Genomic DNA, 24,152 nt, shown 5'->3' with positions numbered 1-24,152 from the left:
GACACTATAAAACTCTTAGAGGAAAACATAGGCAGAAGTCTCCATGACATAAATCACAGCAAGATCCTTTTTGACCCACCTCCTAGAGAAATGGAAATAAACAAAAATAAACAAATAGGACCTAATGAAACTTAAAAGCTTTTGCACAGCAAAGGAAACCATAAACAAGACCAAAAGACAACCCTCAGAATGGGAGAAAATATTTGCAAATGAAGCAACTGACAAAGGATTAATCTCTAAAATTTACAAGCAGCTCATGCAGCTCAATATCAAAAAAACAAACAACCCCATCCAAAAATGGGCAGAAGACCTAAATAGACATTTCTCCAAAGAAGATATACAGATTGCCAACAAACACATGAAAGAATGCTCAACATCATTAATCATTAGAGAAATGCAAATCAAAACTGCAATGAGATATCATCTCACACGGGTCAGAATGGCCATCATCAAAAAATCTACGCACAATAAATGCTGGAGAGGGTGTGGAGAAAAGGGAACCCTCTTGCACTGTTGGTGGGAATGTAAATTGATACAGCCACTATGGAGAACAGTAAGGAGGTTCCTTAAAAAATTAAAAATAGAACTATCGTATGACCCAGCACTCCCACTACTGGGCATATACCCTGAGAAAACCATAATTCAAAAAGAGTCATGTACCACAATGTTCATTGCAGCTCTATTTACAATAGCCAGGACATGGAAGCCTAAGTGTCCATCAACAGATGAATGGATAAAGAAGATGTGGCACATATATACAATGGAATATTACTCAGCCATAAAAAGAAACGAAATTGTTATTTGTAGTGAGGTGGATGGATCTAGAGTCTGTCACACAGAGTGAAGTAAGTCAGAAAGAGAAAAACAAATACCGTATGCTAACGCATATATATGGAATCTAAGAAAAAAAAAATGGTCATGAAGAACCTAGGGGCAATACGGGAATAAAGACACAGACCTACTAGAGAATGGACTTGAGGATATGGGGAGGGGGAAGGGTAAGATGTGACAGGGTGAGAGAGTGGCATGGACATATATACACTACCAAACGTAAAATAGATAGCTAGTGGGAAGCAGCCACATAGCATGGGGAGATCAGCTCGGTGCTTTGTGTCCACCTAGAGGGGTGGGATAGGGAGGGTGGGAGGGAGGGAGATGCAAGAGGGAGGAGATATGGGGATGTATGTATATGTATAGCTGATTCACTTTGTTATACAGCAGAAACTAACACACCATTGTAAAGCAATTATACTCCGATAAAGATGTTAAAAAAAAATTACTGAAAAAAAAAAAAATGACGTAGCCAAGAGCTTCAGCTCCAAGGCCCTCAAAAATTCAGTTGTAATAGTAAGATTACCTGAATTGTTTGAATTGTTTATGTATTATGTTTATCACTTATAAAGAGGTACTGAAATATTTACAGATTATGATATGATAGCTGAGGTTTCTGGGAAAATGCAGTTGCTGGGGGTATGGAAATAGCAAAGAATATCAACATGAGCAGTCATCAGTTGATACTGGTTATAGCTGAGTGATGGTACGTGTACGACTCTTTAGTTTTGCATATATTGAAAAATTCCATTATAAAGAGTCTTTTTTTAAAGAAGAACCCGCTTGAACTATAATCATAACAACAATGCAATTAATAGTACCTGGCTACTCGAAGGTTGGTGCCCTACCCTGACCGTCTGTCTCTGCACCTTGTTTCTCCTACAGCAGTCTTCATAAGGTGTAGTTATTTTGTTTACTTGATTTTAGTCTATCTCTTACTGAGCTTTAAGTTTGGAAAGAGAAACAGCTCTAATTTACTACTGAATATTCAGCATCTAGCCCAAGGCCTGTGCTGAGTGGGAGCTAAGTTAGTATTTGGGAAGGAAAGAAGGAAGGAAGGAAGGGAAGAAAACCATACTAGCACCACAGAAGGCACTTAATATGTCATTTACTATCTTATTTCATTTAATACCAACCACCCCATGAGAAAATAGCCATTAGAAAAGATATATACATGCCTCACTCTAGGTCATCGGCTGAGAAGTAGCAGGGCCAGGATTTGGATATGACCTGGATCTGCTCGGCCTGACTGAGAACACAGGCATGCACCGCCCACAGCACTCCAGACACACCTGTTGAGCACAAAGATGATTTCGGCTCACAGAGGGTGAGAATTGAATCTCGACTCAACAAATAGCTAATATGAAAGCAGGCCTGGCATATTGAAATCAGTCCTAAGTTAGTCTTTCTATTATTGAGTCTATTATTTAATGAACTCACTTGGAAAACACATCTACTGGATGGCCCTCCCTGGTATACGATATCTACCAGCAAATCTAAAAATCTGCCTGATGCCCAGACCAAATATTGGGTAAATCACTGCCCCAAATATGTACTGAATATAGATTTGACTTAATGCCAATGAGTTTTTGAAGACACAGTACAAATGTTACATAAGGAACGAACTGAAAAAAAAAAAAAAGGAGCAAAGCAGAAACCCTACAATCAGGATAGAGTTATAGTAAAATAGGGTCAGGCAGACCTCGACTTAAATGTTGCCGTTCAGTTATGGAGAAGCTCTGGGAAAGTGACTTAACCTTCCTTGAGTCTGTTTCCTGAACGTACTGGTATGGACAATAGTACTTCTAAAATTCTCATGGGTGTGTAAGATACTTTTAGATGTGGATTGAATTTATCCTCTTACCTTTTTCTGCCCGCGTTGGTTTCAGCGTATGGGACGCTTTTGCCTGGCCAGCTGAAGATCTTTGGTGTAAACAATAATCTAGCTACTCCTCTTCAAATACTCACAACTCTGACCTTCAGGTGTTGGAACTGATTGGTCAAGAGATACTCTGGTGTGAGGCTCATTTATTCCATCAAAAGGGTCTCCATCATCCTTAGTACAAATGTGTCTCCTTGTAACTTCTAACCTTTAGTCCTAGTTGTGCTCTTCTGCACCTAACATAAGTGGTCATGTCACTCTTCCACGTGACTGAACGTCAATATTTGACAGTGGAGAGTGACCCGGTGCTTCCAGGTAATCCTTCCAGATAAAATATCAGCAGTGCCATCAGCCTCAGTTTTCCTTGATGATTATTATGCCCACACTAAGTTTCATAGTAACTCTTTAGAATAAAGTATGGTTTTCTAAAACCTCAAGGATGTCACAGCTACATCTCAGCAATGAGAGTAGAAACTCGGTCAACCACTAGTGTGCAGGCTTCTTGTAACACATGTGTGCAATTTTGCCTTTTCAAAAAAAAAAAAAAAAAGCAGCTCAGATGATGGAGGAGGCTTCCTGGGAGATGAGGTGCCCATCAGTATGCGTGAGGCTTTTTGTTTGAGCTCGTCAACCAGTTCAGAGAAATGAAGGAGTCACCCCAGAAGGGTTTCCTCAACCTATCCTGATAAGTTTAACTTCCCCTAAATGACACTTGATGTTACTCCAGAAAGGAACCTATGTAATGATTCTCCCTTCCTTCCTTGTGTTTTTTAATTGGAAGACTGGGGTCTATTGCTTGAGCAAGATAACCATACCAAATTAGACTGTGCTTGCTGGAATAAGGAGTATATACATTTTAAAGTAAATAAATGGTTTTACAGCATGACACAAATTAAGCAATGTGAATAATTACCATCAAGGTTTCATCATCATTTGGGATCCATCTGGGGAAAAATGACATAGGAAAGGAGCTTCCCTCCACAGAAGAAGCCCTAACAGGCTCAGGCTGAGTCTGGAATAGTGATTCTCAACTCTGATTACAGTGGATTCACCTGCGGAGCTTTTAAAACTAGCCACGCCCACTCCCACACGAGATTCTAATGTGCAGCTAGGGTGGAAAATCACTGGCCTAAAAAGAAAATGGTGGCCTGTGAATGCTGGGGTCACCAGGGGACTTGGGAACCCCTCAGAGGTAGGGTCACCAGTCTCAGCAGAGAGCAGCTAATTCTGCCCATTATCCAAATGTCTTGGTCCCCTGAGCCTCTTGTCTCCTCAGGTGAATGAAACCCTGGTGGCCCCGGGTGACCATGCTTGTCACCACTTGCTATCGACTCCAAGCAGGGCAACATCGTTCTCTCTGCTTGTTTCTCCCTCATCCTTCTTTGGCTTCTAGATTTCCTCAGAGGCAGCCGTAGGACACAACGCTAATGGGGAGACACAGGCAGCTGTGGTAATAACGCCTCCCACCATCGCAGACCTCCTTCACAATCATCCCTCGCCTAGGACCGGTGTCAGGTGTAGATAGAGCAGCCTGAAAACAGCAATCACACTGATGATTTATGAAGTATCTGCTAGGTGGCACGGAGCTGGAAGCTCTCCATATATCACTTCTGAAAACAGATACCATCTTCACTCTGTAGATGGGGATATTGCCGTTGAGTGTTTAGGCAACTTGACCAAAACACACATGGCTGGGACCCAAATCTACCTGGCTCGGTAGCCCGTGTCTTTCCAGGCCACACTGCCCGTCTTTAAATCTTGCCCCCTGCAGTTTCTCATCCGCATCCTCAAATTACATGAAGTCCAACCCATGAGAAAACGAAAAGGCCTCTGGGAAAGTGGAGAGCGTGGGGCAGAGAGGGCGGTGAAGGCCCAGTGCCTGTGGAAAGGAGGCACTATTGACGGTGACAAGGAAAGGAGGAAGGGGCAGGACAAGGGCAGAGGGAGGGGTGAGCTGGGACACTTGTGCGAACCAGAAGCTGCAGGGAAGCAGCCGCTGAGGAGGGAAGGAGAGGGGAAGAGAGAGGGCGCGTCCCAAGGGGCCAGATAAGGCCAAGGTACGTTAACATGTATAAACTGCACTTTGTTTTCTCCCCTTAGGACCTGCTCCTTCTTTGGCGCCTGCCAAGCAAAACTCACTTAACTCTTATCAGATTTAGCCAAACCTTGGGCAGGCTAGTAAGTCAAAGGCAGTGAACTGACGTCTGGTTTCAGAATATCCACATCAGAAACCTGGTCAGAACATGGAGAGGGGGAATGGGTAGGGAGGAACGTGGGAGTGCGGTTTGGGGGCCAAAAGTGTTATAAGTAAGGGGGGGAAAAAAATAAACAGAAGTTAAATTTTACTCTGTGCTGACCTGGATTCCACTCTTGTGACCCTAGCTGGAGAAAAGCCCTTTGTCCCATGGCAGCCAAGTGTAGGGCCAGCTGCTACCGTTCAAATTAAGCCAAGCAGTGAAAAAAATCTGTTGGTTTGCGCATGCGACGTTGGTTCCTGAGATTGGGCTGGTCCTTCCCTGCTCTCCTCCTCTCTTTTCCAGGCCAGGGGAGGCGGGTGCCTGTGCTGACACAGGACTTCCCTGGAGACCCAGGCTGCACGCTGGTTCTCAGGCCCCTCCTTCGGCTTAATCAAAAGCCACCTGCAGGAAACTGGTGGTCAGATGGACTTTCCCACAATCCTCAGTTAGCATGACGTCAGGTCAGAAGGTTGCCCTGGAAGCCAATCAAAACAGAGGCAGACACATTTTCCCTGGGGCTGATGTCCAGACGGGTTTCTCAGCTTAGCTGCTGCCCACGCATCCGTGCTGGTGAGCCAAGGCCGGGGCTCGCTTTTCTAATCTTCCCGAAGGTAGACAGGCTGGTTCCCTCAGCAGAGACTCAGAGTGAGGGGAACGGTGGGAATCAGGGAAGGGGAAACCTCTTCCTTGACACCCTCCCTGTCCCTGCTGGACAAAGAGGGGAAAAGAATATACCGTGAGGTGCAAATGATGCCTGAGGAAAGAGCACTGGAGGAGTAAAGGCTAGACTATGGTGCTAATCAGACAGGAGTCTGAGATTTTTAAGTAACCAGAGTCTATTTCATGCACTTTGAAATTCCACATGACAAGCCTTTTGGGAGCATGGAGGATGGCCTCAGTCCACAGGGTCGTCCATAAATTCAGCTATAGAAAGACTGAGAGAAACAAGCTCTCCAAAACGGATAACAACAATGGCTAGCACCCTTTCTGGTCCGTCTGCTTACGTACCAGGCACTGTGACGGGTGATGCTCAAGCATGATCTCGTTTAACCCTCCACAGCAACCATTTAAGGTAGGTCTTATTGTTCCCATTTTACTGAGGATAAATTTTAAATGAGGAAACTGAGGCCTCAAGAGTTTTAGTAATTCCCCCACAGTTTGGCTCTGTGTCAGGCACTTGTCATACCTTACCTCGTTTACTGCTATTGAACCGGAGTTGCCCTCAGATTCTAGTTAAACAGGAAATGCTGCAAAGGCACTAGAAGCCCCACCCTGTGCCAAGGAAGGAGAACCTGTAGGAAGGAGTAAGCCGGTTTTGCTCCCTCTTTTGCCCCCGGTGCAGATCATGGTGCTGGCACCTGGTTGTTGCCAATCAAGTTTTTGAAGAGAATGAAAATGATCATCTTGGCCCCAGCTTAAAGGTGAATTGTATTCCCCAACTTGGAAACCAAGAAGCCTGCAAAACTGATGCCCAAGGATCAAAAGCATGTATCTAGTGCCAGCTTATATGAGATTAATAAGTGTTTCATAAATGAGTGGATGAATAAATGAATGATTTCTCGCTCAGAAGTGTTGCAGGGCAAGGCTGGGCTACATTCCTATGCCCATTCCTACCTGATTTTCCATGTCTGTATTTTTCCATGTATGTATTGCCGTGTCTGTGTGCCTCTCTGCTTAGAAGCTTTTGGCTGAGAAATATCAGGCCTGAAGACAAAGCTTAGCAATGTGAAATTAAGGCTCTTAGCCATTCCTTATTGAAAAATCACAGTAATGATTTTTTTTAAAAATCCCATGATATATCTTACCCTCTTATCTATATTTATTTCTTCCAGTAAACAAAAAAATTTAAACAAACCCAAGAAAGCTTCTAGGTTCTTCTTCCCCTTTTGCAGGAAAGACAGTTCTTCAGACATACTTTCTTTAAAAATAAAGTGCATATAATTTACCACATTCAAGACTTAGAGTTCTCTATTTGCGGAAGATTCGGAAAATAGAAGCATCTGCCATAATATCAGGGCTTTAGAGCTGAAGCGTCTGTCCAAACGCACAGACTGGTATTTCAAAATATTGAGGTAGTCTCCAGCACGGCTGTGATGAATTCTGTCAGGAAAAGGAGGTCATTTTCATTCTTGCGCCCCCCACCTGGCTTTGCCTCACTGTTGACTTCCGTACCTGCCCGCAGCAATATGTGCTGGCCTGTGCAGGGCCACGCACCATCAATGGAATCCACTGTTTCCCAGCGGGGCACCTGCATGGCAGGCTCAAACAATGAGGCCATACCATAAGCCCCTCCTTTCTCCTCAGGGCACCCAGTGTGAAAGAAAACTTGTTGAGGCCTGGAAGCCCACTTGCATCATAATTAGACTGCTTGGCCAACAGTAAACCACCAACATCTCCAGGTGAACACAAGGAACTACTTCCCAATTTTAGGTACTTGCAAAGCTATGGGCCAAGGCAGTGTTAGCATGGGACTTGAGCTCTCTCCTCTTGCTTCTGAATGAATGTTAGGAGTGAAGACTGAGGAACAGTACCAGGCGCCCTAACTCTGCCTCTGACTTCCAGTTTTGTTTGGTTTTCACAAGGGTACATGCACCTTTAAGCCATCCTCAGATCTGTGAGCTCATCAAGAGTGGGACCCCATAACACATAACCTGGACCAGATCTTAGCCGGAGCTACAAAACACTGTATCCCATGATACAAAAAGTCTTCTCTGAGGAGGTGATAGTGCTATTATGACAATAAATATGGTTCAATTTAAAAATGCTTATTTATGACAATAAAAATTATTCCATTTGAAAATGTTTTACTCTTTCAATATCTTTTATTGATTTGTTGGTTTATTTGAATTTAAAAGACATAACACAAAGGTAATGATCATGGCTTTTGCAGTCAGGCATACCTGGGTTCTAATCGGGTCCACCACATCAAGGATGCGTGAATTTGGAGTAAATTGCTTAATCTCTGAATTCCTCTTTTTATCATCTGAAAAAATGGGGATATTGACAGCTAGAATATTACTGAGAATTAAATTAAATATTGTATGTAAAATATCTAGCACAGGCCCTGTACCACAGTAATAGGTCCTTAATAAATGATCACTGTTACTCTGTTTTAATATAAGCCCAATGATAAATTAGTAAAGAATATGATGGTAGAATAACATCTTGAATGACATTGAGTTTCCAATGTCCACCTTCACCAAAACTTAATGAGGTTTATAATTTTGCAATTAAAATTGATGACAAACCATCCTCACATAAATCCTGGAAACCAGAGAAGGTCAATGATTGCTTTAATCCGATTAAAGTTGCTGTAGTTCCGATTTGAGGGTAAGAGAATTCTAAGATCTTCAAGTTCTATACTATTCAAAAAAAGATAACCAGATGATTTCATCAGACCAAATTGTAAGGCACATGTTAAGCAATTTAGGGCTGCTCATTGGAGGATATTTAAATCTATCATTTCCACTGTTTGGTTGAACAAGTCACCTCACCTCTGTGCCTCAGTTTTCTCATTGGTAAAACAGGAATAGGATTAAATAAGATAATAGAAGTAAAATACTTAGCCCAGGACCTGACTCAATAATCATTCAACAAATGTTAACTATGGCCACTCTTGTGTTACTGCCAACAAAGCTCTTTCCCTCTTATTTGAAAGTTTCCTGCACTCTGTCATCCTGTTATGTACATTTGTCACTGTTTGGGGTAAATCTTGATATTGTTGATTTGGTGATGATTTGTAACATGTGCTATTAGACTTATTTCTCCACACAAACCTCCTTAAAACTGGATGGAGAATGTGCCCTGAGAGTTCTCACTGGAGGGGCAGCCACTGGAAACAGGGCTCCAGAACCAGAAAATCGGAAGGGGAAATCACTGAACCTGGAGCAACCCATGTGGCTTTCATTAGCACCAGGTAACATACTCACAATTTAATAAGTACTCCCAGTGAGGACATAAGCTAGAGCAGAACCCAGTTTTGATTTCAAGCTACTCAGGCAAGAGGTCAAGGAGAAAATTAATACAATCTCTACCAGACCCAATGGGTTTCTCTTCTCATGGAGGAGAGATCATTCCAGTGCTACACCTTTTATCCCAAGCCTTAAAACAAATCTGGGTCTTTTCTGCTTAAGGAATTTATATGCAGTTTTACAAGGAGATAAAAGTTAAATGTAGCTATATGTTTAGCTGACTAATCAAAATAAGAGTAGATAAAATCAGAACTTCTCTGAAAAACTGAAGGTACATATATGTTGTATTTATGAAGAACCCACAAATATATCAGAAAAAGTCAAGAATATTTAAGAATCCTTTCTTTCATCTCTACTGTATTCCATCTACTCTAATTAGTTAATTAGTTAAAGGCTAGCTATAACCTTGACTATCATGGAGCTGGATCTAAAATGCAACATGTACAAAAAATTTTCTGTGATCTTAATCCTTTCTTATGACCTACAAGTGATATTAACATTTTTTTGGTTTATATCTTTATTTTTTCCTTAATTTGATTCTTGCTTTTCCTAGGCTGTGCCTCATACATTAAAATATTTGCATTCATTAAAAGTCATTAATTATATTCTAGTTTGTGTATGGACTTTCTTCCAAATGAAGGAAGCAAAGGAGACTATGATTTCCTTTCCTTTCCTCTGCCTGTGTCAGCTATAAGATATGAAGAAAAATTAATTAGGCTTAACCCTTGACTTCTCAATATGTGTGTTTTTCTGAAAGCTTCTCTGAAATGGAAAAGGATGTTTATGTGTACAAATAGGCCAGGATATTTTTTATCTATGTTATTTTTATTTAATCTGAACACTAATTTGGAACTGATTACTTTGCTAGATTATGAAACAACCCAAACAATATTTCACAAATAAAAGTTCACAGTTAAATTAACGGGGAAGCCACATATATGCCCGTGTACTCCTACTTCTGCACATTCTTGAAATTCCAGTTTACATTTAGTTTTGCCTGGAATATTATTTAAGTATTCTGGATATTTTGGTTCAGTATTGCAAACGTTAGGTTGTTCATGTATTTGTGTTTTTACAAATTAGACAAGGGACTGCAGTATAAATGGATTTGGGGCTGAAATTTATTTTAAAATATTTTAATTTGAATTTCTCATCATAATAAAGTTCCATCAGTGCCACTCCTCTTATATGGTTCTTGGATAGGTGTAAAGCCACTTTATTTTTGTACTAACAGAGAGAATTTTGATTCTGGAATAGTAAAAGTGTGAGAAACAGTAATTGGGAAAAACATACGATCAGGACAGTGTAGATTTGACTCACCTTCTAAGTCTCTCTTTCTGAGAAAAGTGTCTTTTCCCTCTGTACCATGTAGGGTACTGGGCGGCTGCTGGAGGGTACTGGGCGGCTGCTGTAGGGTGCTGGGCATGCATCCAGGGCAGCCCTGGGCTCATTCACCTCCACGGTCACACTAATGGGGGTGAGGAAAGCGCTGAGGGGGGCTTCTGGGAGATAGAACAGCCCCCAGCTGTTGTTGTTAAATGTGGACAGCCCCCTTCAGGTTGTCAATCCCCACGGTCCCCATTTGTTAACTCTGCCTGTTAACCCAGTTATGCTACCTGCCCTGCCCCCCTGCCCTCAAGCTGTGACCATCTGCATTTTTGACCCCCGCAGCAATAAATTGCACGCTGCAAAGACGTCTTCATATAATCCACCCACAGAGGAATCATTTATTGTTAAAAAATAACAGTGGTGAGAACTTCTTGGAAAATGCAAGTTTCCCACCTCTACTCTGCCCTCAATCTATCCTTCAGGCCCTTATGTGGACTACTTCGGTCACATTAAAATCCAGCAGCCCAGAGTACCCCAGAGGGGGGCATTTCGTTGACGTGGAGGAAAGGACCATTTTAGAATAAGAGACACCACGAGGATCATTGACGTTTCCAACCCTGAACAGAAAGAGCAATTTTGGACAACCCAAGGATGGCTTGGGGGCACTTGGGACTGGGTGAGCAGTGAGTGAAGGGAGAACCAAGAAGAGGGGATTCCACAGAGGGAGGTGGCCTGGAAGGAAAGGACAGAACGTTTGCTTCCTTTCCTGTGGGAGCAGCTACGGTGTCCTGCAAAGACTTTGTGGGGCTCCTCTGTATGAAGTCTGGAAAGCTGCATATCTCAGGCTTATCCAATCTCTCCCAGTCCATTGCAGACTTCACCTCCTTATCCAGTCCCCACCTTAAGAGGAAAGAACGGAGTGTCATGTGAGCGGAGCACAGATGCCAGCTGTCAGCTTGTCCAAGGAGGGAAGAGAGTCAGATGCTGCACTCTTGCCTGGGGCTTCCTCTGCCCTCAATGTCCTCCGTTCAGTTCTCGTGACTTTTCTCTATTTGAGAAAACTTCTATTCCTTGCAAATTCTTGTGTCTCCTATAAAATAAAGCTACTTAGAAAATTAACAGACTTAAGAAATCAATGCTTTTCTTCCCTCACAAAGAAAGGAAAGTATTGACATCACCTGAAGGGAACTTCTAGAAGCTATGATCAGGTCATGTACAGACGCGCAGTTTCCATTCAAGAAATGGTCTCTTGGAAGGACTCGGTTGGAATATCTATCAGTAGAGACTTGCTGGCTGCCACAGAATTAAAACTAAAAGGGAAAGAAGTAATGTTCTCCAACTAGTAGCAATTCAATTATTTCAATAACACACACAACACACACACACACACACACGCAAAACCAATTGCTAATGAAAATAACTCATAACTTCATGTCCTCACTCTAAAAGAAACGAATCCATTCATTTCTGACTAATGTGTCACACTGCCTAATGATGAAGCCAATAATAATAATGATAATGATAATAGTAATAATAAGTAACACATTTCCAGCGCTGTAAGAGCTTTACACGCACAATCTCATTTATTCTCTCAACATCCTAATGAGACACTCTCACTAATATCTAATTTTACAGATACGGGAACTGAGGCAAAGAAAGTTTATGTAACTGGCTATACAGCTGGCCATTTCCAGCATTTGGAATCAGGCAGTTTAACTGTAGAGCAGGGACTTGAAGTAATTGTTGTGTACACTTCCTCACTGCTGTCTCTCTTCTATCCCCAAATCTTGATCGATGCCAACAAAGCCAAATATTTTCATAAGGGCAAAAAGTCACTCTATATGTAAAAATTTTATTTCAATTATAATATTCTTAAAACTACTTCCCAGGACATTTCTTAATCTTCTAAAAAATCCAATTACCATCTCATCTTGGAGCCGTCCAGGACTCTCCATTTTTTTTCAGTAGATAGCAGTCAACTGATTTCCATGCAACTCTACACACAGCATTGTAAACCCACTGTTATCAGGGCGGTTTGGGGAGGTGAAAGGGACCCGAGTCATGAATTAGAGGTGGTGGGATCAGGCAGTTGGATCCGTTTCAGCAAGTCTTTGATTGGGATGGTCAAATTCCAGGCATTTTTATCTCTTTTCAATGAAGCTTGCATTAGTTTTGCTTCATTTGTGCACATCACTCAGATGGATCGCAAAACCCTTTAAGCTCATTCCTTTTCCATTAGCTATTTTTGAACTCCAGCTGACTCCCTTCAGAATTGCTGTATTCAAGGAGTCTGGATTTGGGATCCCATCCTCAGTTTCAGCTCGCGTCCCACCTCCCTGTGCATAAGGAACATCGACCCTGCTTGCACTGAAAAGTAGCACCGCTTCTTGGAAACCTAAGATGCTGTTCCTTTTCAGGCATTGGGAGAAAGAAATTCTTCTCCCCCAGTACTCACAAAACCACCAAACCCACAGCCGCAGGGTGGCCCCAGGACTTACCTTTCCTGTTGAGCGTGTGTGTTTGAGGCCCTGTGGTTTTTCAGTCAAGGAGACCACAGTCCAGTCATCCCGGGCATACGTTACATCTTCACCTCATTGCTGAAAGGCCTTTCTCAGAGAGTGGGGGGGCTGAAATTCTAGATCTGCACTTGCATTTTTACTGTCATTGTTTAGAGAGCTTGGGAGGACTACACGTAGTAGTAATTGCAAGAAGGGTTTAAACAGATACACACGTGCCCAGTGTAATTGGAAGTACTGAACTGAAATAGTAACCATCCCAGATGCTAAGAAATTAAACCCATGCTACAAAATTCCCAGATGGAAGGACCAAGATCCACTTCCAAGATATACTGACCCCAACGCTAACGTAGGAAGAGCGGCGGGAAGAGGTGGAGGAGGAAAATAAAACATGAGGCCAGAGTCTGTAGCATAGCTCATTTTATTGTTTAAACAGTTTTTGCATAGGAAATATATCTGCTTCCAGTAATTGACTGCAGTATGAGCAGCTGCTAGCAGTATAGGCTGGATATAACAGTAACAATCACATTAAGTCAAGCTTGATTTACACCAGTTTAAAACTTGTGGCAATTGAGTTCATTTGCAACCCACAAAAAGTACCCAAAGAACATTATCCTCCAACCGGGCACAATAAAACCTTCGCTAACATTCTGGCCCAGTCTGGGGCTGATCCCAGAGGTCTGAACGCCAGAAATTAAGTAACTGTCATATAATACATCCTACTGCTAAAGGTTCGTTACACGGAGATTGTGCATGTGCCTCCTTTTTGAAAAAATTTAATTAAAATACAAGGTTCTGTATTTATGGCCCATGAGGACAAAAATGCCAAAAGTTTTAAAATGGATCAACCCTGGTGTGTAGCTAGCAAGCAATAACTGACTACTCGTCACCTACAGTTGTACTAAATGTATCTAAAGAAACACACAGTCCTACAAAAGTTGTTCTCAGAGAAATATCATTGAGGTGAGGGCACCTCTTCCCAGGATGCTAAAAGTTCTATATGATATAAGCACAAATTAACAGCTTGATGAAGATATAATCTAATGCAGCTTTGAGAAGCCTATGCCTGGGATGGAGTTACCCCTCACATTCTACAATGTTGTAGAGATTTTTTTTTTTTCCAAGAAAATGTCATTTGAAACATATTTACAACTGAACTCACCAGAGACTGTGAAATTGAACAGGCACTGCTCATTTGTTTGAGTTTTTTGGTAAACATTTTGCTGGTTTTTTTTTTTTTGTTTGTTTCTTTCTCGTTTTGCATCAACTTTTTTCAGTCCATGCAACTTCAATGCCCTCGATGAAGAATGCATAATAAGCCATACTTCTTAAAAAAAAAAAAAAAAAAAGACTTCCTTCTGCATAAAGAGATATATTTGCCACATCAGTCCCTGTAGCACAGTTTTCAAAACCATTCTGTCAAAAATACAGTAATACAAGACTGGCTTTAGTGTCACCAGCTCACACTGCCTTGTGTGTATGTAGGCCACCGTTTGTTACTGGTACTGTATCATGCAATAAAAGTTATCAGAGGCTGGGGCTGGCGTGCTCGTAGGCTAGTGGCACTGAAGCGTTTTCACAATCTCAACAATTTGAATTGCAACACACAGATATTTCTAAAGAGTCTTAACTAGTGAACCCTTTTATTATTAAAAAAAAAAAAAACTACTTACAACCATCGAAGAAAGAATTGCAACAACAACAAAAAAATGTAAAAATTGACCGTCTCCAACTTGTCCCCTTTGACTATATGAACAATGTCACCAACAGATCTGTGGCACGGACACAGTACAAAGAGTTGTCATGGCAATGAGTTTGGCTGATGCAAAGGTCATTGTGCAGGGTCAAAGGGCAAAAATCAGTGGTCCATGTTACCCCCCAACTGCAGTGCTCCACCCCACCCACACAATTTTTAAGGAATTAGAAAAAAACAGGGGAACTACCAGAAAGTGCAAAATATGAAGAAGGCAGCTTTCAGCTCCTTCAGCATGGAGTAGAACATTCAATTTTGAGCTTTTACAATTGGACTTGAATAGCCTGCACATTAAAAAAAAAAAAAAAAAGTTTTCAATAGAAACCCAATTTTTTAAAGTCCAGGAAGCATGCAGCTGGTTAATGTTAACCAAAGACCTTGACAGGAACATGTAAACGATATTGAATGTCATGCTTGGGGCCTATCTGCCAGCAATATTGTAGAGTTGTTTCATTAAAAATGAATACTGTACACTGAATATGGGATAACTTTCTGTAGCCTTCATCGTTTCACACGGTACATAGAGTTTGAATCTAGGTAAAGAACACATGTCCTGGTGTCACACCGCTGAAGATGTCCCTGTGCAATCTCTTTTGTTGAGTCCTTATGAAGCTACAAGTCACAAATCCAAGATTCTGCTCCCTGAGGACACGTTATGTGAGACATAGCACGGTTTTGTCATTTTCTGCCTATCCTGAATGCTCTGTGAAACAACCTTAAATACCATCACGTAACAATCACAAAAACTTTTGCTAAAGGCCGTATATACTAATAAAAAGACAGTGGTGCTTCCGACATTCTGAAATGCTCTGAAAACCAACTTTTCCAATACTAAATACAACAAAATAACCTTCATAAAATATAACTTTTCTCCATTTACACTTTTTTAAAGGATTAGTATCCTATGCTTTTCAAGCACAGGAATCTGTGAAATAGCTCCTAACATGGACAGATTTTTTTTTTTTTTTAATACATAACTTAAGAGCCTGGAGAGTTTTAACTCAAGTCCAGCCTCCAAACAAGGAATATTCTTGTTTACTTTAAAAATGGAAACAACATATAGTTCCATTATAATTGTTAAAAAGTTAGCTTTACAAACATGGGAATTTTAATTTAAAAAAAAATTCTTAACAAAACTATACAGTGTACAAATTACTGTCTACAAGGTAGGCGGTTCGTGAAGAAGACCTTTCGCTCTTCTTGCTACTCGCAGCTTCACAGATTCATTCACATATTTTTTTTTAATGGAGCTGCCCACCCGAACATTACCCCATAACTATATTGCTATAATTAAGATTTTTGCCATGTCTTTATGTACAGTCTCCTTCACTGCCTTTTTCTTTTTTCTCCTTAGACAAGCCTCAAACGCTCATGTCACTCCAGAGGAAACACTTCAGAGGCACTGTGAGGGGTGGGCTGCAAAGCAACGCAGGGAAAGCTGAACAGTGCCGCGGAGCCGGGGCTGGAGACGCCACCCCCTACTGATGCCCTTGGGTGACCTTCACCATCCTGTAGCTCTGCAGTTCTGGGGAGGGGAGGGGCGTGCAAGACCTGCAAGAGGGGGGGCCCTTAGTCACAAGATACTTCCTGGTAAAAAGAGGAGGAGGCCGAAATGGATTTGAGATTATATAGAGAGTAGTATCTTTTTAAGAGTTTTATCTCAAAAGGAAAGGAGAAAAAAAAATGATTAAAAAAAAAAAAAGCAACACTTGAACTAGGCCTTTGTATTCAAGAGGCAGGCAGGAATACCCACAGTGTGTAACTTATTTAGCTAGAGCTGCTCATTCACTGGCAAAAAAAAAGAGAGCGAGTCTGCTCTTAAAAAAATACTGCGTGTCCTGTGAGGTTGATTTGTTCACCTACTAGGTTGAAGAGACATGAAGAGCTTGGCTGAGATGATCTGTTTTCCACCAGGGCAAGTCATCACAGAAATGACTGGACTTCCTTTTGAACTTGCGCTCCTGCTGTGCTTTTCAGCATTGGGGCTATCAAACTGAATGGGCTAATCAAACACAATTCTCAGGCCCATAAGCATTGTTCTAAAGTATTCATTATTAAATGATATGCTGTGAGAACAATAGACAGTTTATTTTATTAGGCTATGGCCTGGGGGAAGGGGGTCAGGGGGCTCCTCAGGGCAGCCCACCATGTGTCACTAATTCTAAACGATTTTCCCCCTAGTAATGAATTCCCTCAATGGGACTGGGGTGGGGGGGCAGTGGGGCAGAGTAAAGTAGAACCAGCCTCCATTCACCCTCTAGCCCTCCGGGGAAATTAAATCCAATATATACTTGAGGTACCATCCCTTAAAAAAAATCCCATCAGCATCTAATGGGCTTAATTCATCCACAGGAAAATTCATTGCTAAAAATTCTCTATTTCCCTTCTACTCTGGTTCTCCATTTAAAAAGGGCAGGTAAAATGAAAACTTAACAAGACTTATTATTTTTGTTCCTTAAAAATTGAACTTTGATTTTAATCTAGAAGTCCGAATACATTTAATAATAGCCCTCTGTTCAATCTCCTGGATATTAAAAAAAATTTCCAAGCGCACTACCATCGGTAGTTTGAAGTAGTGAGTCACAGGTAAATCACAGACTAACATTCATGAAATGAAGAAATGGGGAAGAGAAGTGGTGGGGAAAGGATGTGGGAGCACCCCCTCCAGCAGGATGGCATATTTTAGAGGAGAAAGTATGCTCAGGTGTTAAAGCCCCAAAGTTGAAACATCTGCTAGATGTACTTTTCAACGACTATCTTTGCTAACTATGAGACAGGCTCACTCTCCACTGGGGATCCGGAACTTTCAAGAAAAATGACCCCCCCCCACCCCTAAAGAAAGATAAGACCATTTGTTTTAAGCCAAGTCTGCCTCCAGGTGAATTGGTTGTGTTTGCTTGCTCTTACTCTGTCGCTATGAAAAGCAGAAAGGAGTTCCGCTTGCACCCCAGGTGGGGAGTTTGAGAGGGAAACCTGTGAAGTTGAAGTTTCTCACAGTAGGCAGAACAGTCGCTGTGCAGCCCAGGCCCATCTCAGGGTGCACTGCTTCACAGCTACACTGTAAAGTGTTAAAAATCCTCCCACCCACCCCAGAATATATATATATGTATATTAAAAAAAATCCCCTGTCCATCTCTCAGTACACAAAAGGACCTCATCACACTGCAAAAATAGCAGTACCCACTTTGGTCAATTAAAACAAACAAACAAAAAAAAAGCATACATTATTTTTTTTTTTAAATCTGTGTACTTACCTATAATAACCAATACAGCTAAAAGCACTACCTACATAGGCAAAACTTGGTATTGCATAATTCGTATAAATTTGAAATCCCTCCCCCCCCAAATATTAATTGGAAGATGAAAAACATGAAAGGTTAATAGAAAAAACACCAAAATACTGAAAATATTGCTGGTCGATTACAATTTTTAAGCGGCAACTATACACAGCCATGATATGCTTTATAAATGTGAGATAAAGGTATAACTGTCTAAAAAATCCATGATGTCACACATTTTTCTTCGTCTGGAGTACAAAATATTTTGTCATAAAAATGGTAAAGATTTAAAATGATAATAAATGCAGCAAAACAAGTGTAGTGATGTCACTTTTTTGTGTTTTTTTGTGTTTTTTTGTTTTTTGTTTTTTAGATTTCAAGGCAAGGCACGTAATGTGGACATTATATCTTCGTGCAAATTAGGATTACTGGAAAGAGTATTTTTAATTAAAATTTTAAGAGACATAGAGGCAAAAATGTGTCTGCCCATGCACACCACAGATCTGTCAATACAAGAAATTTGTTGAACAAGGCTAATGTCTGAAAGCACCATGCAAGTATTCAGCACCCTGATTACATTTGTTTTCTCAAGAGTGCATTTTTATATCCTACACCCTGGCGTTCCCAGTTTGTAAACTGTAAGCTTTACCCTTGTGACATGGATTTGCCTGCCTCTTTGTCTCTAGAATGCAGATTTTATAGAACCTTTTGTACACCCTATGGGTTCTTGATGCAACCAGTAATTTTAAATAAATAAATTCTACCTCCAAGGAGGCTGCAGCTAAACCAACATAAGTGCTGTGTTTTCATTAATTTTTTTTTTCCTCAAGCACATGATTTGTCTTGATTTAATGCCTTTTTACTGCCCTCAAAAACTGAGGGGAAAATAAATTCGTTCAAAATTATTTTAAATTCTTTTTAATCCCCTCAATTTAGAGTCCAAGGGCTGAAGGACTTATAATCATGATTCCCCTTTAGATATAAATTTATAAATTGCACTTGCCTCTGTTAAGTGTTTCTTTTGTGGGGAAACTATTATATTAATTTTTACTGTTGCATGCAGAGATAACACTTCACCTACATAGAGGCATTTCTTCCATAGAGCCTTTGTGTTCAAACTTTTTTTTTTTTCCTTTTTTCTTTTTCCTTTTTTTTTCTTTTTTTCTTTTTTTTTTTCTTTTTTTTAAGATTTCAAACTGGGTTACACACTGGAAAAGGCTGGGTTAAGGGCCAAAATTTAATAAATCTGTACTGATAACTAAAGGCTACAGAGATTTCATATATATTTTTTTTAACTTTTAGAAATCAGAGTGCTTATAAAATGGCTGGCTCATGGCTCTGTCACCCAGCACTTCTGATGCCGCCTCCTAGCCTTCGTTGGTGAGATAACCAGGAATAGTGATTCCATGCGTAAACAACAAGAATACTAAACCAATAAAACTAGCTTATCATGCAAATATTAAGGCATCTAGAAAGTCAGTTAAAATATATTGTCATAGAGACAGAACATCTATTTCCCAGCGGACTTCATGTAACAAAGGCTACTTTGCAGGGGCTGCGATCTACCATCAGTGAAATATCATCGACCCTTTTTATGTCATTACAGTTTCAACCTTAAGGGAATTAGTGATTGTAAGTGCTGCGATTGCTGGTCTATTATCTTCTTTCTTCAGTTTCTTTCCTTTCTCCCTTTTTGTTTGTTTTGTTTTGTCCAGTCTTCTCTTTTCCTTTTTTTTTTTTTTTTAATTTCTTAAACTAGTGTTGTATTTCATTTTTCCCTCAGTTGCTCGTTTCTGCTTGAAGGAAAGGTTCTCCGATTATGTTCAAACTGTAATTTTGGACATTTGCCGGTAGGATGGGTGTCCTATTTGATACTTGGAAAGGAACCAAGCTAGCCCAGGTACCAGGACTGTTGGCAGGAGAGGGGCAGGAGGGAGGGAAGAGAAAAAGAAAAAATACAACGTTACTCTATAACAATATTAGAAATATAAATTCCATAGGCATCAAATTACTACAATAACTTTTTTCCAAATTGCAGTTTAATGTGAGATACATGTGCTAAATTATAAACATTATACATATATAAGCTACATGGTCTATTTCTTTCACGGATGGTAAGACTAATTGTGAAAAAAACTCGAGTAAGACTCATCCACAGTTGTTAAACTCTGATTGAGGATACTCTTCCTAAAATACTTGGTCTACTTTGATGTAAATATAATATGATTTTTTGTCAAAAAAAAAAAAAAAAGAGAAGGAAAAGAGCAAATCTACAACAGTGCCAACATACTTTGCATGCAATATTCTGATCTTGTTTTAATTCACCAGCAATTGTGATGTATTTCAATTTTTCACCTGCCTATCGGTTAAATAAAATTGAAAGCCATAATGAAAGAGATTTTTTTTTCCCCTCACAATAAGAGGAAATACATTTTTCAGAAAGGCCAGTGCATAATGTGTAGTTGGAAGCTGACACCAGAAGCCACGGCATCCCCTGTCCCTCTGCATCAAGTCATGTCTCCACATCCCAGCTGCTCTGAGTTTGGGAGTCTGGAGAGTGGCCTGGGAGAAGCCCCACAGGGAGGGAGTAAGCAGAGGAGAGGCTTGCCCCTCTCCAACCAACTCTAATTTCACCGATGTTGTATTTGGGGCTGTATAAAACAAAAAATGTTCAAAAAACAGTTCTCTAACTGCTACTGGCATAATCTCTCATTAAACAAGTATCATATAGAGGAAAATAACACGACACCTACATGTCACAAAACAACCCCATAACATACATTCTGGGTATACCTAATCAGATGTATTGTTTATTTCAACATTCAACTAGGAACTAATGTCAGCTAAGTAACAGCTGCATAAATAATCATGAACCAAGAAAACATCCAACTGACAATTCCATACCCAGTTTTGTCATCGTCTGGCATGGAAACACAACTTCAATGTTTCAAATTTAATTTATTCTTTAAATTTAATTTATATCCTTTTCTTTACTTTTGGAGCCATGAGGTGAGATGGATTCTACTATGGTAGGTAGCTATCAAGCTAGACATCCTCATTTTTTCATATTTAAATTCCAAAGGTACAGAAACCTTTATGGAATATTACCTTGAAGGAACAATTTTCCTACCTACTCCCTCCACCCCCCAAAAAGAAAAAGCTTGGGAAAAAAAAAAAAAAAAAAAAAAGAACTTGATATGTAACTTTTTACTCTCATGACACTTTTTATCAAATAAAGGGGCTTATTAATACATGTCTAGGTACGTATTTCTGAGTTAATATTTTAACAGAAAAATATTCACAATGACGTTTTATGCTCAAGGGATTTTGTGATTAGAGTATGAGATCCATAATAACAAAGTCCATTTCTCTTTCTGTTCTCCATCTAATATGGTACCTGGTACATGGTAAGTGCTCAGTAAATTTTTGGATTAACAGGCAAATCAATTAAATATTCCAAATCACACCCAACTATATATTTTTTAAAAGTATTGCTCATAATCACATAATTTCATGAGTACATTTCAATTTGGCCCCCTATAATAAGAAAATAGGCATCTCTGAACTTAAAATTAGAGATGTTTAGCATTAACAAAAATTAACTATGCAGGAAAAATCATATAATACTTGAAACAAAAAATTCAAACTGGTGGCGCAGTGGTTGAGAGTCTGCCTGCCAATGCAGGGAACACGGGTTCGATTCCTGGTCTGGGAAGATCCCACATGCCGCGGAGCAACTGGGCCCGTGAGCCACAACTACTGAGCCTGCGCGTCTGGAGCCTGTGCTCCGCAACAAGAGAGGCCGCGATAGTGAGAGGCCCGCGCACCGCGATGAAGAGTGGCCCCCACTTGCCACAACTAGAGAGAAAGCCCTCGCAAAGAAACGAAGACCCAACACAGCCATAAATAAATAAATAAATAAATAAAATTTAAAAAAAATTCAAATAAAAAGATATGTCATTATAGGATAAAAAAAATCATAATTCTATAGAATAAAAAGTTGTTATTGAAACCTTTTCTAAGAGACTTAACTGTTTTCACATATTTCTCTCTCCCACACACATCTTCAACAATTATTTCTGCATTTTGCACCACTGATTGGGCCACTGATTGGGAAGAGTGTTACATGATGCATCATGAAACATTTTCCCTCCACTGTCCTACTGCACTTGATTACATAGTACTACTATAGCACTATTTCATATCATAATTATCTGTATCTATGATTATCTTACTTACTGAAAGGTAAGCTCTCTAAAGAAAATGACCGTATCTTATCAATCCTTATTGCTGGCCATAGCTGATGCTAATTATTTCTCAACAAATAAATGACAAAAACGGATCTCCATTATTTTTAACATAAAGCAGGAAGCATGTATGAAAAACAAAAAGACTAGCTCAAATTGATAATCCTTGACAGTAAAAGAAAATGTTAACGACAAGTAAATAACTTTGCAAAATTAACAAGTCCCAAATTAAATGGGCTCTAGGAAGTCATTTAGAAGCTGCGTATTTTAGGAAAATAAAGTGTATTTTAATGCTTGAAAATAGATGTGACTCCTTAAATGGAGAAGTCTACTGATTAATGGCAGAAAAGACAGGAATTCAGCGTTTATTTTGCAATAGCTTTCTTACTCAGTTCTTTAGAAGAGACATGTATTGTTAGTCTACGGAAAATCCTTGATAAAAATACATAGATGCTAGTGACGAACAGGACTCTTGCCGCAGAAGAGCTAACAAATTCAATTTAGATGTTTATTTAAACCTTTCAAACCTCCCATGCTACATTATGACCACGTCAAAATTGCAGTGTGTGATATATTTGTCAATACTGTTTATGAACCTTTGGGGGGAAATAAATCTCAGATATTAACACTATGCAGACCCCATATATGAGTTTACAAGACTCTTATTGCCAATTTGGAGGTTAAATACAGAACTGTAAGGCATAGACATTTTTTAGAGCTTTTTGGTAGTCCCGTTGAAAACAATCTGGTAAAACTAATTCAAAGATTATGATAACAGTGCAAAGAAAAATGTTTAACCAAACAAAATAACTTAGATCATTTAATTTCTAAACGACAATGCCTCAAATCTCATAGTTTTTCAGGTAAAAATTTAACAGTGCCTTTTACATATCAACTCCCTCTCCTTAAGTCAATGTCAATGATTGCCAGTATGGATAAAATAAACACACTTTCATATTTATGTACATATACAACTAGTTACATGTAAAATGCTTAATCATTTTAATTTCTAATAGAATGAAAATTATATGGATAACCTTATGTTCAATCCAATAATCTGTGTCTCTGTCTATTAAGAGATGAGAGTCTCTCAACTGAAAGATTTGAAAATATTCAAAGTTAAATTAAGCTACTTCAGCAATATATCTTCAAGCACTCATTTACTTGGTCTTCATTACATTTTCCATTGCCAAATCACCTTTTTTTTTTTAAGGCAGACAGAAGATGAGCATGACTGAAAGTTGAAAGCACATCTTTAAAAAATATATACCTGCCATACTAGTAAAAAGAGAAAAGAATACAAGCACTTCGTGGAAAATCAGGCACAAAAAAAAGCCCCAAATATTTTGACAATACTTTAACACAAAGCAGAATTCACCCTAGTGACTTCTACTCTATGTACGCTCTAAGTATATAATGAGATATTTCATTAAAAATAAAATAAATAAAAGTTAAATAAAAATTAAAGAAAAAATTAATACATCTGATATCATGGGTCATAGTTTCATATGATTCCGATTAAATGTATGATGTGGCTGCCCCCCGCCCCCCGCCAAAGGAAAGAAGCAAACAAACAAATTACTTTGACCTTAAGATGCATTAATGGTAGGTGATGACGGCTTCATTTTATACTGATCAGACTATCTCGGAAGCATTGTGTTTCTTCTAGGCATCGCTCTTCAAGAGAAACAAACTCTATGGCATCTCTTTGGTGAAGAAACTCACCAAATCATGTCATTTGAGGAACATTAAACGGAAACAGGGAAGACATGATAGTTGAGTTGAAAAGAAACATAGACTTGTTCCATATGGTTCAGGTAGACAGAATTAGCATAAAGGCAGAAACTTCCAGAAGATACCATGCTGAGGGCCTACTATGAACAAGGTACTATCTTGGGTGTTTTACATATGCTATGTCACTTAATTTTCTCAATGAACTCTTGAAATTGCCAACATTATCCCCTTTTCACAGATGAGAAAGTTGAGGCTTAAACTCATCCATAGTTACCCACCTAGATCTCAGATATGAATCAGTTCTGATTCTCATGGCCATTTAACTCTTATACTGCTTCCCTGGGAAGTTAGACATTGACCAAACATTCAAAAGA

At 39.7% G+C, this 24,152-nt stretch overlaps 1 protein-coding gene across 11 annotated transcripts in view; it reads right to left on the bottom strand.

The window, feature by feature from the left end:
• Positions 1-13,169: 13,169 nt before the first annotated feature.
• Positions 13,170-24,152, bottom strand: part of NFIB (nuclear factor I B) — a 236,432-nt gene continuing 225,449 nt past the window's right edge. For 5 of the 11 annotated variants that reach the window (XM_036854911.1, XM_036854912.1, XM_036854917.1 and 2 more), the window contains one exon: positions 13,172-19,706. In XM_036854911.1, coding sequence (XP_036710806.1) covers positions 19,577-19,706 — 130 coding nt within the window. In that variant the 3' untranslated portion in view covers positions 13,172-19,576. Of the gene's footprint in view, positions 19,707-24,152 lie in introns of all 11 variants that reach the window. The other 6 variants (XM_036854918.1, XM_036854913.1, XM_036854915.1 and 3 more) reach the window with 4 other exon arrangements.

The sequence above is a fragment of the Balaenoptera musculus genome, chromosome 6, assembly GCF_009873245.2.
Source record: "Balaenoptera musculus isolate JJ_BM4_2016_0621 chromosome 6, mBalMus1.pri.v3, whole genome shotgun sequence".
NCBI lineage: Eukaryota > Metazoa > Chordata > Mammalia > Artiodactyla > Balaenopteridae > Balaenoptera > Balaenoptera musculus.
This window is presented reverse-complemented; position numbering and strand designations above follow the sequence as displayed.